The following is a 16048-nucleotide window of genomic DNA, read 5'->3' as shown; positions in this document are numbered from 1 at the left end:
CACTAGGAAAACGTGAAGGTGCAATTTGGCATGGGTATAATATATTTATATCGTCAACTAAATAGTAAAACTAAACCTGTAAAAAATGTTTCAAGGTTATAATCCGTATAACCTGTGGGGGTTCATAGAAATTTGACATTTATCATGGTATTCCCATACTTTGTCAATACAAATGCCATGTAGACTTAGCTTGGTCCGACTTTACCTATTCCCAGTACACGTAAATTGGACGATGTTTTTTCAGCTTCACCTTAAGGTGTGGGCTTATCGATAAGTCTTTCAAAAACAAAAGAGGTCCTAAAATTAATGATAAAGTAAATTCGCGATACACTCGACCAAAAATGTAATCTAATAAAGTTATATACTCTGTAGATATAATGTAAGGGCTTGTGTGAATTGTGTGCTGATTTAAAAATAGAAGTAGGTGATTAAAAAATACGATAAGATCTTCTGAACATATCGTGAATAATTACTTGGCAAATTTAGCCAGTACGTCGTAATGCTGGGCAGTCGTCATCTCATGAATTTGTGGATTATATAGTCTCCGCGCCGGCCCTGTGTGGGTTAGAGACTTGAGGACATACACCTTTGAATCTTCTCCGAGGCATGCAGGCTTTCTCAAGATGTACCAGACTAGCCGTTGCCCGCGACTTCATATGCGTGAATCTGTATGTCGGTAGGTGTATATCCTACATGAACGTAGAACATTATGCAGCAAAAGATAGTAGGGATGGTTAATCATTTGTTAATAGTTATACAACGCCACATGCGTTTGTCTGTCACAACATACGAAGTATCAAGCCCCTAAGTAAATAAAAAATGTTCCCGATATAATCCTTTTCAACCCCCTTAGAAGAATTTCAATCGCTCCCGATGCAAACGTTAAACCCTTTTTTCACCAACAATTAAAGCCATTTTAACTCCCTTAGGGAATACATTTCTAAACACGCTAAAATCACTTGTTTTCTATTATTGTGTCATTTTACGACATTTCAATATCACTATTTACTAATATTTTCGTTATAGATGCAAACTTTCAACCCTTTTTTCATCAACGTAGGGGAAGACTTAAAAAACAAACGGTTTTATCAGTTTTCGTCTGTTTTAATATGCCCTAATATCAAAATTCAAGTTCCTAGGTTAAAAATAAAATCGTACCACTTAACCTCCTCAGGGGTTGATTTTTCAATAACGTTTTTTAATTTTTTTGTGATCTTATATTATGTCATTCTAAAAAGTTTTAAAACATTTGTAATTGATTCAAACTTTCTATTCCTATTTATCCCTTTTAGGGGAAGAATTTTTAAAAACGCTGAAATTCCTTTTTTTTCTACTCTAATAATTTGCCTTTATACAAAGATTCAAGTCAAAACAAATAAAAACGTTTAAATCACAGGGCAAGAACGAGATTCTATTACTAAGGCTCCACTGTCCGCCTGTCTGTCTGTCAGCAGTCTGTATATCATGAACCGTGATAGAAACCTAGACAGTTAAATATTTCCAGGTGATGTATTTATGTTGCCGCTATAACAACAAACACTAAAAATAGAATAAAATAAATATTTAAGAGGTGTTCCCATACAACGGACGTGATTTTATATGCCGTTTTTGCGTAAGGTGCGCGAGTCCCCCCTTATCTCCGAAGTTTACCGAAGAAAAATTATAAAATTTTTAACAATATTAACATTACTATAAATTTTACAGGAAAAATATAATCATACCTATCTTCGTGACTTTTTTAAAAATTAACAATAAACATTTCCAAACACTGTCTGCAATTTAACGAACTTTACGTGTGTTTATTATACTTGAAATTTCTATGACATTACATCAAATACACGGTGCTACATGAGGAAACCGAAAGATTTTGACAGTGTATTACTGATCACATTTAGAGACTAAAATGTCATATAAACTTTTCTGGATTTCGCCTAGTTTCAGAGTTAATACCAATGTAAAAAACCGACCGGTTTGGCCTAGTGGGTAGTGACCCTGCCTACGAAGCTGATGGTCCCGGGTTCAAATCCTGGTAAGGGCATTTATTCGTGTGATGAGCATGGATATTTGTTCCTGAGTCATGGGTGAATTCTATGTATTTCAGTATTTATAAATTATATATATCGTTGTCTAAGTACCCTCAACACAAGCCTTATTGAGCTTACTGTGGGACTTAGTCAATTTGTGTAATAATGTCCTATAATATTTATTTATTTATTTACTATTTATTTATTTAACTTAGTGCAAAACGCCTTTTTGATCGCGCCTTTATGGGGCGTAGTCTAAATATCCTGACAGTGTCAAAAAGTGACAAGTAACCTTTGCAAGGACTAGTTTTTACAAAAAAAATCGTAATAATTATTTTCAGTGCCAGTTTTACCATAACATTAACTTTTTATGTACAAATACGTTCAAAATTTGAAAAAAAAAAAAACAAAAAAAAGTTGGCCTCTGAAGTACGTGGTTAAAATCTTTCGGGTTCCTCGTGAGCACCGTGTACTTTTTTCAAATAAAAGAACAATTTTTGTAATCGGTTCACATGATAGAGAATTCTCCTCGCAAACCCATACGTGCACATCGCGTAAATTAATTAGACAATTTGCCGATAGATGACGCTTTACACAATTATACTGAGTATATCTAGGTACCTACTTCTGATAAAGTCTTTCACCTTTATAGTTATACGAGATAATTCAAAGTTTGTACGGAAGCCTCGGTGCGCGAATTAAACGAACTCGCACTTATTTGCCTATAAAGATTCAAGTCCCGCACTAAAAAAATATTGAATCTCCATACAAACTTTCAACTCCCTTTCCACCACCTTAGGGGACGAATTTCTATAAACGCTGAAATTAGTTTTCGTCTTTCAATAAAATACCTTGGTAAAAAATTTCATATTCCTAGATTAAAATAAAATTTGAACCCCATAGAAACTTTCATCCCCTTTTTAACCCCCAGGACTCGAATTTTTCAGAACCGCTTCTTATTTCTTGTACACATTAAGAGTCCTTATTCCTACAGACGAGCGTATTTTGTAAAATGCTTCCTTTTTCATTCAAGATTACGACGTAACTATTAGTATTTATTCAAAAACTGATAACGTACTTAAATAATCGTTTCCTAAACTAGGGGCTCCAACAGTTCAAATTTTCATTTTCTCTTTTAAACCTCTTTTTTAATGAGGTTTTTTGGGAGTCTTTTCCAAATTTTGCAGTGAGATGTGGCGTTTCGGTTCTCAATTTTGCTATAAACAAGAATCATTTGGTACATGAATGACTACAATTTGATTCAACATATCTCGTACGAGGGGCTGGAATGATTAACAATCGAAGATTCATTTGAAAAAACTGATAAAATACCTTCCGAGTTTTCTTCATTTTTTTGGCGAAAACAGGGTTTTATTATATTTTATTTCCGCAAATTGTACGCATATTTTGCTTTAAAAATAATATTATAGCAAACTGTAACTTTATGTTAACCTATAAAAAAAAAAATCGTAACTATGGGACCTACATTGCCGTAAATTTATATTTTTTTAAAACACGTATAAATCACCCAGCAGCGACGCCCCGCTCTCAGTCCGCGCGGAGCGCGCTTAGAGGACGGACCTGTGCTCGATTGTCAGGCATTCGTTGCGATCGTAATCAGCTACAGAGTTCCGAGAAGTGCTATATACTGCGATTAGAAAATCTTAATAAAAGTTCATTTTTTACAGTATGCCTAACAGACTCGCTTATTGATGGATTTTCAGTGTTACTTTTTTTTAATACTAAGTCGGTGGCAAACAAGGATACGGCCCGCATATGTACGCCTGCAACTCCAGAGGAGTTACATACGCGTTGCCGACCCTAACCCCCTCCCGCCCCTCGTTGAGCTCTGGCAACCTTACTCACCGGCAGGAACACAACACTATGAGTAAGGTCTAGTGTTATTTGGCTGCGATTTTCTGAAAAACGCATTTTCACTTGAAATTACGTTAGGGTTTGCATTATTATTTTTGACCCGGATGAAGTCAAAGTTCTCATGATGGAGTCAGGAGTTGGTCACCAGAACTCCTAATCTACTTATTATAATCCCATCGTGTTTGGGCTCAAAAGATTTGCCCTGACGAACACCATCGATCTAGATGAGGTCCAGGGTCTCATGATGGAGTCAGGAGTTGGTCACTAGAACTCCTAATCTACTCATTATAATTCCATCGTGTTTGGGCTCAACAGAGTTGCCCTGATGAGCACCTTCAATCTAGATGAGGTCCAGGGTCTCATGATGGAGTCAGGAGCTGGTCACCAGAACTCCTAATCTACTCATCATAACTCCATCGTGTTTGGGTTCAATAGAGTTGCCCTGACGAGCACCATCAATCTAGATGAGGTCCAGGGTCTCATGATGGAGTCAGGAGCTGGTCACCAGAACTCCTAATCTACTCATCATAACTCCATCGTGTTTGGGCTCAATAGATTTGCCCTGATGAACACCATCGATCTAGATGAGGCCCAGGGTCTCATGATGGAGTCAGGAGTTGGTCACCAGAACTCCTAAACTACTCATCATAACCTCATCGTGTTCGGGCTCAATAGATTTGCCCTGACGAGCATCATCAATCTAGATAAAGTCCAGGGTCTCATGATGGAGTCAGGAGTTGGTCACTAGAACTCCTAATCTACTCATTATAATTCCAACGTGTTTGGGCTCAAAAGATTTGCCCTGATGAGCACCATCGATCTAGATGAGGTCCAGGGTCTCATGATGGAGTCAGGAGTTGGTCACCAGAACTCCTACTCTACTCATCATAACTCCATCGTGTTTGGGCTCAATAGAGTTGCTCTGACGAGCACCTTCAATCTAGATGAGGTCCAGGGTCTCATGATGGAGTCAGGAGCTGGTCACCAGAACTCCTAATCTACTCATCATAACTCCATCGTGTTTGGGTTCAATAGAGTTGCCCTGACGAGCACCATCAATCTAGATGAGGTCCAGGGTCTCATGATGGAGTCAGGAGCTGGTTACCAGAACTCCTAATCTACTCATCATAACTCCATCGTGTTTGGGCTCAATAGATTTGCCCTGATGAACACCATCGATCTAGATGAGGCCCAGGGTCTCATGATGGAGTCAGGAGTTGGTCACCAGAACTCCTAATCTACTCATCATAACCTCATCGTGTTCGGGCTCAATAGATTTGCCCTGACGAGCATCATCAATCTAGATAAAGTCCAGGGTCTCATGATGGAGTCAGGAGTTGGTCACTAGAACTCCTAATCTACTCATTATAATTCCAACGTGTTTGGGCTCAAAAGATTTGCCCTGATGAGCACCATCGATCTAGATGGGGTCCAGGGTCTCATGATGGAGTCAGGAGTTGGTCACCAGAACTCCTAATCTACTCATCATAACTCCATCGTGTTTGGGCTCAATAGATTTGCCCTGATGAACACCATCGATCTAGATGAGGTCCAGGGTCTCATGATGGAGTCAGGAGTTGGTCACCAGAACTCCTAAACTACTCATCATAACCTCATCGTGTTTGGGCTCAATAGATTTGCCCTGACGAGCATCATCAATCTAGATAAAGTCCAGGGTCTCATGATGGAGTCAGAAGTTGGTCACTAGAACTCCTAATCTACTCATTATAATTCCAACGTGTTTGGGCTCAAAAGATTTGCCCTGACGAGCACCATCGATCTAGATGAGGTCCAGGGTCTCATGATGGAGTCAGGAGTTGGTCACCAGAACTCCTAATCTACTCATCATAACTCCATCGTGTATGGGCTCAATAGAGTTGCCCTGACGAGCACCATCAATCTAGATCAGGTCCAGGGTCTCATGATGGACTCAGGAGTTGATCACCAGAACTCCTAGTCTATTCATCATAAATTCATCGTGTTTGGGCTCAAAAGATTTGCCCTACACGAGTACCATCGATCTAGATTAAGTCGAGGGTCTCATGATGGACTCAGTAGTTGGTCACCAGAACTCCTAATCTATTCATCATAATGGTAATTTGATGGTGCTTGTCGGAGTAAATCTATTGAGCCCAAACACGATGGAGTTATGATAAAGAGATTACGAGTTCTGTTGACCAACTCCTGACTCCATCATGAGACCCTGGACTTCATCTAGATCGATGGTACTCGCCAGGGCAAATCTTTTGAGCCCAAACACGATGGAATTATAATGAGTAGATTAGGAGTTCTAGTGACCAACTCCTGACTCCATCATGAGACCCTGAACATCATCTAGATTGATGGTGCTCGTGAGGGCAAATCTATTGAGCCCAAACACGATGGAGTTATGATGAGTAGATTAGGAATTATGGTGACCAACTCCTGACTCCATCATGAGACCCTGGACTTCATCTAGATCGATGGTACTCGTCAGGGCAAATCTTTTGAGCCCAAACACGATGGAATTATAATGAGTAGATTAGGAGTTCTAGTGACCAACTCCTGACTCCATCATGAGACCCTGAACATCATCTAGATTGATGGTGCTCGTGAGGGCAAATCTATTGAGCCCAAACACGATGGAGTTATGATGAGTAGATTAGGAATTATGGTGACCAACTCCTGACTCCATCATGAGACCCTGGACTTCATCTAGATCGATGGTACTCGTCAGGGCAAATTTTTTGAGCCCAAACACGATGGAATTATAATGAGTAGATTAGGAGTTCTGGTGACCAACTCCTGACTCCATCATGAGACCCTGGACTTCATGTAGATCGATGGTACTCGTCAGGGCAAATCTTTTGAGCCCAAACACGATGGAGTTATGATGAGTAGATTAGGAATTATGGTGACCAACTCCTGACTCCATCATGAGACCCTGGACTTCATCTAGATCGATGGTACTCGTCAGGGCAAATCTTTTGAGCCCAAACACGATGGAATTATAATGAGTAGATTAGGAGTTCTGGTGACCAACTCCTGACTCCATCATGAGACCCTGGACTTCATTTAGATCGATGGTACTCGTCAGGGCAAATCTATTGAGCTCGAATACGATGGAATTATAATGAGTAGATTAGGAGTTCTAGTGACCTACTCCTGACTCCATCATGAGACCCTGGACTTCATCTAGATTGATGGTGCTCATCAGGGTAAATCTATTGAGCCCAAACTCGATGGAGTTATGATGAGTAGATTAGGAGTTCTGGGGAGTTCTGGTGACCAACTCCTGACTCCGTCATGAGACCCTGGACCTCACCTAGATCGATGGTGTTCGTCAGGGCAAATCTTTTGAGCCCAAGCACGATGGAATTATAATGAGTAGATTAGGAGTTCTGGTGACCAACTCCTGACTCCATCATAAGAACCTGGATGGACTTCATTCGGGTCAAAAATAATAATACAAACCCTAACGTGATTTCAAATAACACTGAAACTCTATAGCACTAATGTGCGCAAACGATTGGCATCTTGACTACGCAGCATGGGTGCGTAGCCACCATGCCAATCGATACGACAACGAAACACTATCTGTCTCTCTCTCGTACTAATATGCACAAACGATTGGCATCTTGGCTGGGCAGCATGGGTGCGTAGCCAACATGCCAAACGTTTACGATACGACAAGGAAACACTATCTGTCTCTCTATCGCACTAATATGCGCAATCGATTGGCTTCTTGGCTAGGTATCATGGGTGCGTAGCCAACATGCCAATCGTTTACGATACGACAACGAAACACTACTCTCTCTCTATCGCACTAATATACGCAAACGATTGGTATTTTGGCTAGGCACTAAGCAAGTGTGTGGCCAACATGCCAATCGTTTACGATACGACAACGAAACACTATCTGTCTCTCTATCGCACTAATATACTTTATTTATACCTGCAGTCATTTAGTAACTTCTTCATTTTCCATTGGTGTGAAAGAGACAGAATAAAGAGCAAGGGTTATAGTACACTCTGTAGTCTGTACACTTAGTAGTAGTGTACATAAAAAAAAAACTACTGTGCATATACAATAAAATAAAGAGTGCCCATATGATATCATATGACACTAAAATTAATGTTGCTTGAAATTATATTGAAAACTATCAAGATTATTCTAGTCTGCATTGAAACGTGCGTCGCGTTGCCGGCGCTCGCGTACCGAGCGCCAACGCCATCTATCGAGCGTTATTTCGTGAAATCGGAGAACGCTCCAAGGATTAAGGGCTCTTAACCCCCTTATTCATAAACATCTACTAAAGTTGACAAGCCGCTAATAATCGTTTGTCCCTTTTCGATGTATTGGTATGATGGAAAGGGACAAACGATTATTAGCGGCTTGTCAACTTTAGTAGACGTTTATGAATAAGGGGGTAAAAATGTAACTTGGTGTGCAATTTTCAACTTTCTAGATCTAGTAGTTTTGGGCATATTTATACATACATACACGCTCATATTTATACATACATATATAGATAGATCCAGACAAAGACAAGTCTCCAACGATTTTGATAGCACACGCAGCGCAAGTGTTATTTTAGACGTCAAACTTCTATGAAATTATGACGTATAAATAACACTGGTACTGCGTGTGCTATCATAATCAAGTGAAACGATTGGTCTAACTCTAAACTGCTACAATCATGATCCTTCCTTTTATCATTTCCGTAGGCCGTAAAGAAAAATTGTAAATACAATGTATCACTATGACGCAAAATAGGCGCTAGTCATCGAGTTGCGGAAAAATCGCCCGTGCTACAATAAAATACAATGTTAACGTATTTGGAAACTGCGTCAGTACATAACATGATCTTCTGCGAGTTCTGCGTTTTACTCTTAGGCCTCATTAGCAATTGGCTACTGCAAAGCAAAAAATAAACCGCTTCCATAACATAACATAATAGCCTCAAAGGTACTCACCTGGACGGTTGTTTGTTCGATAGTATTTTGCCGATGAGGTGCTGGACGCAGGTGTCGACGTGCAGCTCGGCCGGTGCCGGCTCGCCGCACGTACACGACGAATTGCTTTTGATGCATCTACGAATAACTCTACATCAAACAGGTGTTGACGATTTCTAATAACAATGCAGTACAAGAGTAACGGTTACATTCTCATCTATTTTACGATTCACACCAGCCGGCTGTTGTCAGGACGCATCTACTATTATATCTCTATTAGAAGAACTGGCGCGAGATTTGTACTGAACCTTCAAAAGTGTCATATAAAATTTGCGCCAGCTTTTGTGATTGAACCATACAGAGATTATATTAAATATTTAAACGGCAGCACCGTGCGATGCAATCGTGACTGCTAGCGAAAATGTGCGTTTCCATTTGAATACCTATGTATAGTAAAGATGATTCAATCTCCTTTGATTTTAGCAAGGACTTAAATGTGAAACGTAAAATATCAATAGAAAAAAAGTTTAATTGTATCCCCTATTTTTAAATAAGTAAGCATTCTTTTCAATAGTTTTGCGAATTATACAACAGACAAGGCGCGATTTAGATAAAAAAACATAGGAAGATATGCTCACTGTATACAGCGGGTGTGTCCGCACTGGCCGGTGACCGGCAGCGCGGGCAGCGCGCCGCAGTCCGCGCAGCAGATGTCCTGCTCCTTGGGCATCTTCTTAAGGTACGCGAGGTTCACTAGCTGACCCGCTACGTGCATCGCCTGCTGCAGAACTAGCGGTACCGGCACGCTCGGCACCACGTGCGTCACCATCATGCACGACATCATCAAGTGGTTGTTCACGTCGCTTTTCCAAACTCGTACCTCGCGCGTCAAATCAAATGGTGGTATCGATAAATTACGAAGAACCCGCAACAGTCTCTGCCGCGGTTGCCTTCTTAATGTTTGCAACCAATTTGTCGGAGCTATGCAGACGTTAAGCGACGCTGAACTGTTATTTGACAACATTGCGCTTTGTGTTGTAGGATTAACGGGATCCTCTTGATGCGAGCTTAATTCACCACCTTGAATTGTATGGCTTTTGGAAAATAACATAAGAATTCCTGCAGCTTGAATATCGTCAATAGTTATTCCTAATTGTAAAGTCTGGTCCTGGTCCGCCGTGGCCGTAGCAGCCGGATCGCTGTGCCGCTGAGTGCCGCTGATCGTGTAGGGTTGTTGTCTGACGTCGTTCGCTCTCCTGTACAACGGTTCAGTGCGAGCTACCCGACGCAAGGAACGCCTAATACTAAGCCTGTCTCTTGTACGACAATCGACAGTTTGTGAGCTGCCTTGCAGCTCTGGTTGGTTTTCATTCTGTGTGACCTGAAAATAATACAACCGACTATACTTTTGAACTTGATTACATACTCCAAATACTGCCTTAAGGAGAATTAGAGATGGGTCGAATATGGAGTTTGCCGAACACGAATATTCGGCCGAATGTGCGATTCAGACCCTGCCGAACCAATGTATGGCCTAATTATTCTGTTTATCTGCATTAATCTAATAAACCACTTGCGAACGCTTCAGTTACATTAGCAGCTAAAGATGAATCCCTTCCAAGGCCATTTCCTAGAAACAACAACAGGTCAAAAGGCAAGGGACTCGCAAATAAATTTACAAGACTCCAAATAATCAATACGTCCTATGAATTCAACATGTCTCATTGTGTATTTGGATGACACCGGGAAAACATATAACCTGATAGAATAGAGTAGGTTATTAAAACGTTCTGTAGGAGCTTACATTTTACAGTGCAACAAGACAAACATAAAATAAAAATGCCGAATATTCGAAACTTTAACCGAATAATTCGGCCGAACATGAATATTGGAAACCTTGCAGAGTACCGAATATTCCGCCAATCTCTAGTTATGATAGCCACGTGTGTCCCAACTTGTTGCTTCGACTTTCGACGATAGTCAGCTACTCATTTTGCTCAAGAAGCCCGGCCGCATTTCAACTCCGCACTATTGATTTTCTGGAGCGACCTTAGCTAACTGCACCTCTATTATTCTGTTGAATAATACATTAACGGCATCGAATCGTATTTTATTGACACACACTGATGATTGCTCAACGCGCTCGTATGTTTATATAAAAATAAATTAGTAGACACCCATGTAAGGGCTCGATATGAGATGGACATATTTTAAACCAACTTCCGCCTCGCCTGTAATCAGCGAGGAAAGATTAATTATGAGATGAAAGTATCCTTCCTCCTGACACAAAACTATCTTTATACAAAGGGTCTAGCAGGCTAAGGAAGGAGAAGTGGCCCCTGTGACGAATATTGGATTTTTATAATGTCATTTGATGACTATCTTATAATATAGAAACACCTTAACTTTTAACCCCCTATCTTGAACCGTCACCGATATAATGTCAAAAACGTCATTTTATGGACACATTTTTCAAAGCCGTTTTTCTCCTGAACTATATAAGGTAGAGCAATCAAACCAAATCATAGCTACAAATAATGAGTAGGAGTATAAGTCAGATTCTTTTAAATATTTAATTCCCTGAAAAGATAATGATTAAAATGCCAGAGATTTTTTTGACATCTCTTCTCAACAAGTATTTGTAAAGGTACACCTATGGAAAAAATCACATAGACTGCAAATAGTATTAGCTACTACCAAGCGAAAAATCAATTTAATATTATTGGTGCAACATACTTTTTTTTAAATGTCAACGAAAGCGTTCTTTGTAGCTATGATTTGGTTTGATTGCTCTACCTTATACATATAATTCAGGAGAAAAACGACTTTGAAAAATGTGTCCAAAAAAGCCGTTTTTGACATTATCTCGGTGACGGACGGTTCAAGATAGGGGGCTGAAAGTTAAGGTGTTTCTATATTGTAAGATAGCCAACAAATGACATAAAAATCCGATTTATGTCACAGGTGCCACTTCTCCTTCCTTAGCCTGCTAGACCCTTTCCTATAAATCGGATCGGCGGTTAAAGCTGGAGTTGGTAACATACATATAGACTAGATAAACAAATAATAACACTCGCATTTATAGTATTTATATTTTGTACTTGTAAGTAATATTAACGTTTAATTAAGTCGGTGTGTGCTATATACGTGATGAGGCTTATTTTTTATGTAATAACAGCTGGTAAAAGTTTGGCAATAATAAGTATTAAATTTAGTATTTATATGTAAATGTACAACATTTCACGGACATACATTTTCTGATCTACAGCCTGTTTGATATTGTAAGTTATTCGCAACCTGAGCGCGATAAGCGATGCACTTGACCCCGTTCCAATAAGAATACTGCTAGAAACTTTGCTCTCGTCAGTTGAAGCCGCTATCCGACGGCGTTCGCTTGCACATACGTCAACTAAGCGCTTACATAAAATACGCCATTGAACACAGTCATCGTCTGGGGTTGGTTGCTCGCAATGGTCTTACGCAAAGCGCGAGTAAGCGGCGCGTTATATAACGCGACCTACTGGCACACTGACTCTGTATGCCTGTACCTCGGTTGCACTGCTCTACCTACGTACGATTACTGAGTAACCCTTCTATCTGTTGTAAGTCGCGAATATTACATATGCAATACAAATTCACACGCACAACGTGCTATCTGATCACATTATACAGCTCCGTGGGGCCATTTAGAACTATGAGAATCTTAGATAACATTGAGCACGAATATTTTAAGCCATAGCAACAGTCCAAAATAGTCGTTTATGTGATTGCTACTTAATGCTTAAATATGTACAGTTACATATAAACTGCTTTATCTACATGAATATCATAATAAAATTAATAAGCTACAACAAAACAAGGTAATTTTATACGTATTAGCTAATTAAAAGACAAACTTGACGACAAATAGCGGTAATGCTAACTTTTTCGCGCATGTCACGCATCCGTCCATATATTTTATTGCAATTCACCCCAATCTTGCATTTAGTGGTTAAACTCGCAAAGAAAAATTAAAATTAATTTAAAAATCCCGTTGCAATTAATACAAAATATTTTGTGCACAATAGTCTTTATATTATTAGTCAAAATAAAATCTCATAAGTCACACCCCAGGATATCATCTAAAAACACCTATGTATATAATAATCGGTATTACTATATAAGTACCCATCACATATCGGTTACAGAAAACTGCAACTACATCGGTCAATCCGTTTTTCGCGGATTCCAGGTTGAGCTACAGCATCAGGTTACCATTATCTTGTTATATCACTTGTATAGTAGGATATAAAATTTTTATCCATCATATCGGCGGAAGATGTACAAAATCTCTTCCGTGTACAAATCAATTCTCAAACTGCTAATTTTTTTTTTTCTACAAAACAGCTAGAAGCAGCCCCCGCAATCAAATAACGTTTCAAACAAATAGAAGCTAGATCATAACTTTGCATTCGTTTAGTTAGAGAGTACTGGAGCAGAAGCTATGAAATTATTGTCAATTTAGTATAAACCAGTCGGTGTCGCCAACCCTTATTAATGGATCTATACAAACAATCGTTAATCTTATAATTATTGTGAATCGATAAACACACCAGTAATAATTAAACTCCACCTAGCAGTTTTGTTCCCGTTTCTTCCTGCTTTCTTTTCAGTTCATGCTATACAAATGTTAAGTAGTTGAATGAACCTCAAGTAAAGATCACATTTATTATATAAAATACTTCAAAGTTGTACTGTATAATAAATACCATTTACATTTTAAGGTAAATAATTCTATTTTAAAAAAGATATTAGTGTTTTTTTTTTTGATACTACGTCGGTGGCAAACAAGCATACGGCCCGCCTGATGGTAAGCAGTCTCCGTAGCCTATGTACGCCTGCAACTCCAGAGGAGTTACATGCGCGTTGCCGACCCTAAAAACCCCTCGTTGAGCTCTGGCAACCTTACTCACCGGCAGGAACACAACACTATGAGTAGGGTCTAGTGTTATTTGGCTGCTGTTTTCTGTAAGGTGGAGGTACTTCTCCAGTTGGGCTCTGCTCTAGATCTGGAATGACATCCACTGGCTGTGCCCTACCACACAAAGCGAGATGACATTCACAATGCCCATACCTCTCTTTTTGGACGTAGTTTAAGGACGTACCCGGGTCCGTCCGTATTAGTATACTTGGTGTACTTAATGTGTCTAAATGGCTTAAATTTTAACCTCAAGTTCACACTACGTCACAGCAGAACCCGGGACTCGTTTGCCTAATATGAACGAAACTCAAATGAAAATAATTAAGGTACTGGTTTGTTACACACATATACCTGTGTACCTACTTTAACCAGTCTAACCTTATACATTGGCAATGCATTAACCTAATACTGAAATCCTACGATTGTTTCTCTATAATCCAATAAATGATATGAAAATCTCGTAATATTAGTGTTGATTTGAGATGCAGAAGAAATGCAGTTCATATTAATTCTTGTGGTTAACACGTAAGATTCTTATTTTAGAATCTTTTGCGCACTACGTTGTGAAAGATACTGTACTAGAGCTAGAATTAGGTACTTATTCTAGACGTATTTATTTTATAAGCTATATTTTATAAGTTGTTTAATCTGTTCTAGTTAAATTTGACCTAAATTCCAGTTTTCTATTGACTTGAAATTTCGGATACCTTTAGCTTAGATTTCGTAAATTAAGTCTCCGTCACAGAGGCGCGTTCTGATAACGGAGCGTGAGCGGGGCAGTTTGCGAGTGGTCACTCGATTAGTGAACGTTGGAATTGAAAAGCATCACCATAGACGTTTAAAAGCTCATAAACGTCGTAAAACAAAATGGAGTTTTATATGATTTACTTAACTAATAAAAAATACAAAAATGTAGATATTGTTTAAAAATTGGGTGGGAGAATATAGGTCGACAATTAAATTTTGACTATTGAGTAGGTGCCAACTTTTGGTAGCTGTCGACTATTGGTATGTATCAAGTATTGGTAGTTGCCGACTATTGGTTCTATTGGTAGATGTTGAATATTGGTAGGTAACTAGGTACCATCAACTCCACCAAGTACCAACTATTGGTAGGTGTCGACACTGTCGACTATTGAAATGTGCTAACTATTGCTCGGTACAGCATTCGATGGTGGAGGTCTTTAGAAATTATCGAAAGGTTTCAAAGAAAGCTGTTAATTACACAGAATAAGTAGTAGTACTATCGTATACAAAAGAAACTTCCTGCAAAACCGAAGTTTGACAGCGATTCAGGGACAAATCAAGCTGTCTCTATTTACTGTATGGCACTATCCCTTCGGCTATTTAGGGTAGTCAAAATCTGTGGTTGTGCAAGCAAAGGGACGTTAAGTTGTGCCAACCCTAATAATTACTCTGAGCAATGCTGAGCCGAACGGAGCCAAGAATGCCAGCAAGCTGCAGTTTCTCCCCCCTGGTAATAATTGTTTCTCGAAAGAGATGGGTGCGGGCGGGTTTTGAGCGCGGTGCTGGCGGGCCGTGAGCGTAACGCCGGTCACAAGGCGTGCCCCGCTTACAAAACGCGCCTGTGTGACGGAGCCTTGTGAGATTGATGATGCATTCGTTGAGTTTGAACACGTTAGTAGAAAATATAGTCGGAGCTAAAAAAATTACAAACTCTTGCTTAAAAGGATTTTGAAGTATTGTCATATCATATTGAATAAGCTGGAGTTAATTCCAATACATCGGAAAACAAAAATATACGTTTAAGATAAGATATGACAAATTTTGCTTAGCATAAGCCAGTAATCGATTGCTTTTATTTATATACATATGTCTAATCGTAGTTAGGTGTAGAACCTATTACCTTACATATCATACGTATGTCTAAACAATATGAATGTTTGTGCAACTGGGCAATAACGTGTTGACAATAACAAGTACACGTAATTATTAATTTAGGCTTGTGGGTAGCTATGTAAAGCTGTTTACAAGAATATCGTTGTAATAATACCTTTGAACAACCGGCGGACTGCCGGGTAGCCTGACTGTGTTGATGTAGAATAATAGCTACAGACAGCAAAACGATTAGCTTAGTACTCGATAAAAACATGCATGCAGAAGTGTTAAGCTAATAGTTTTGCTGATTTTACATATAGACGAGCATAAAAACTTACAAGCAGCTGAATAAATTACTTTAGATAGGTGAGGAACAATGAGGTACCTACCTCATAGTTATACTATGGCCTAAGCA

At 39.3% G+C, this 16048-nt stretch overlaps 1 protein-coding gene across 1 annotated transcript in view; it reads right to left on the bottom strand.

The window, feature by feature from the left end:
- The window catches only part of LOC133516635 (uncharacterized), a 56500-nt gene that overhangs the window by 37600 nt on the left and 2852 nt on the right, over positions 1-16048 (bottom strand). Inside the window, exons 2-3 of the mRNA XM_061849653.1 lie at positions 9473-10215; positions 8856-8972 (exon numbers count right to left, since the gene is read on the bottom strand). Coding sequence (XP_061705637.1) covers positions 8856-8972; positions 9473-10215 — 860 coding nt within the window. The remainder of the gene's footprint in view (positions 1-8855; positions 8973-9472; positions 10216-16048) is intronic.

This window comes from Cydia pomonella, chromosome 1 (assembly GCF_033807575.1).
Source record: "Cydia pomonella isolate Wapato2018A chromosome 1, ilCydPomo1, whole genome shotgun sequence".
Lineage (NCBI taxonomy): Eukaryota > Metazoa > Arthropoda > Insecta > Lepidoptera > Tortricidae > Cydia > Cydia pomonella.
This window is presented reverse-complemented; position numbering and strand designations above follow the sequence as displayed.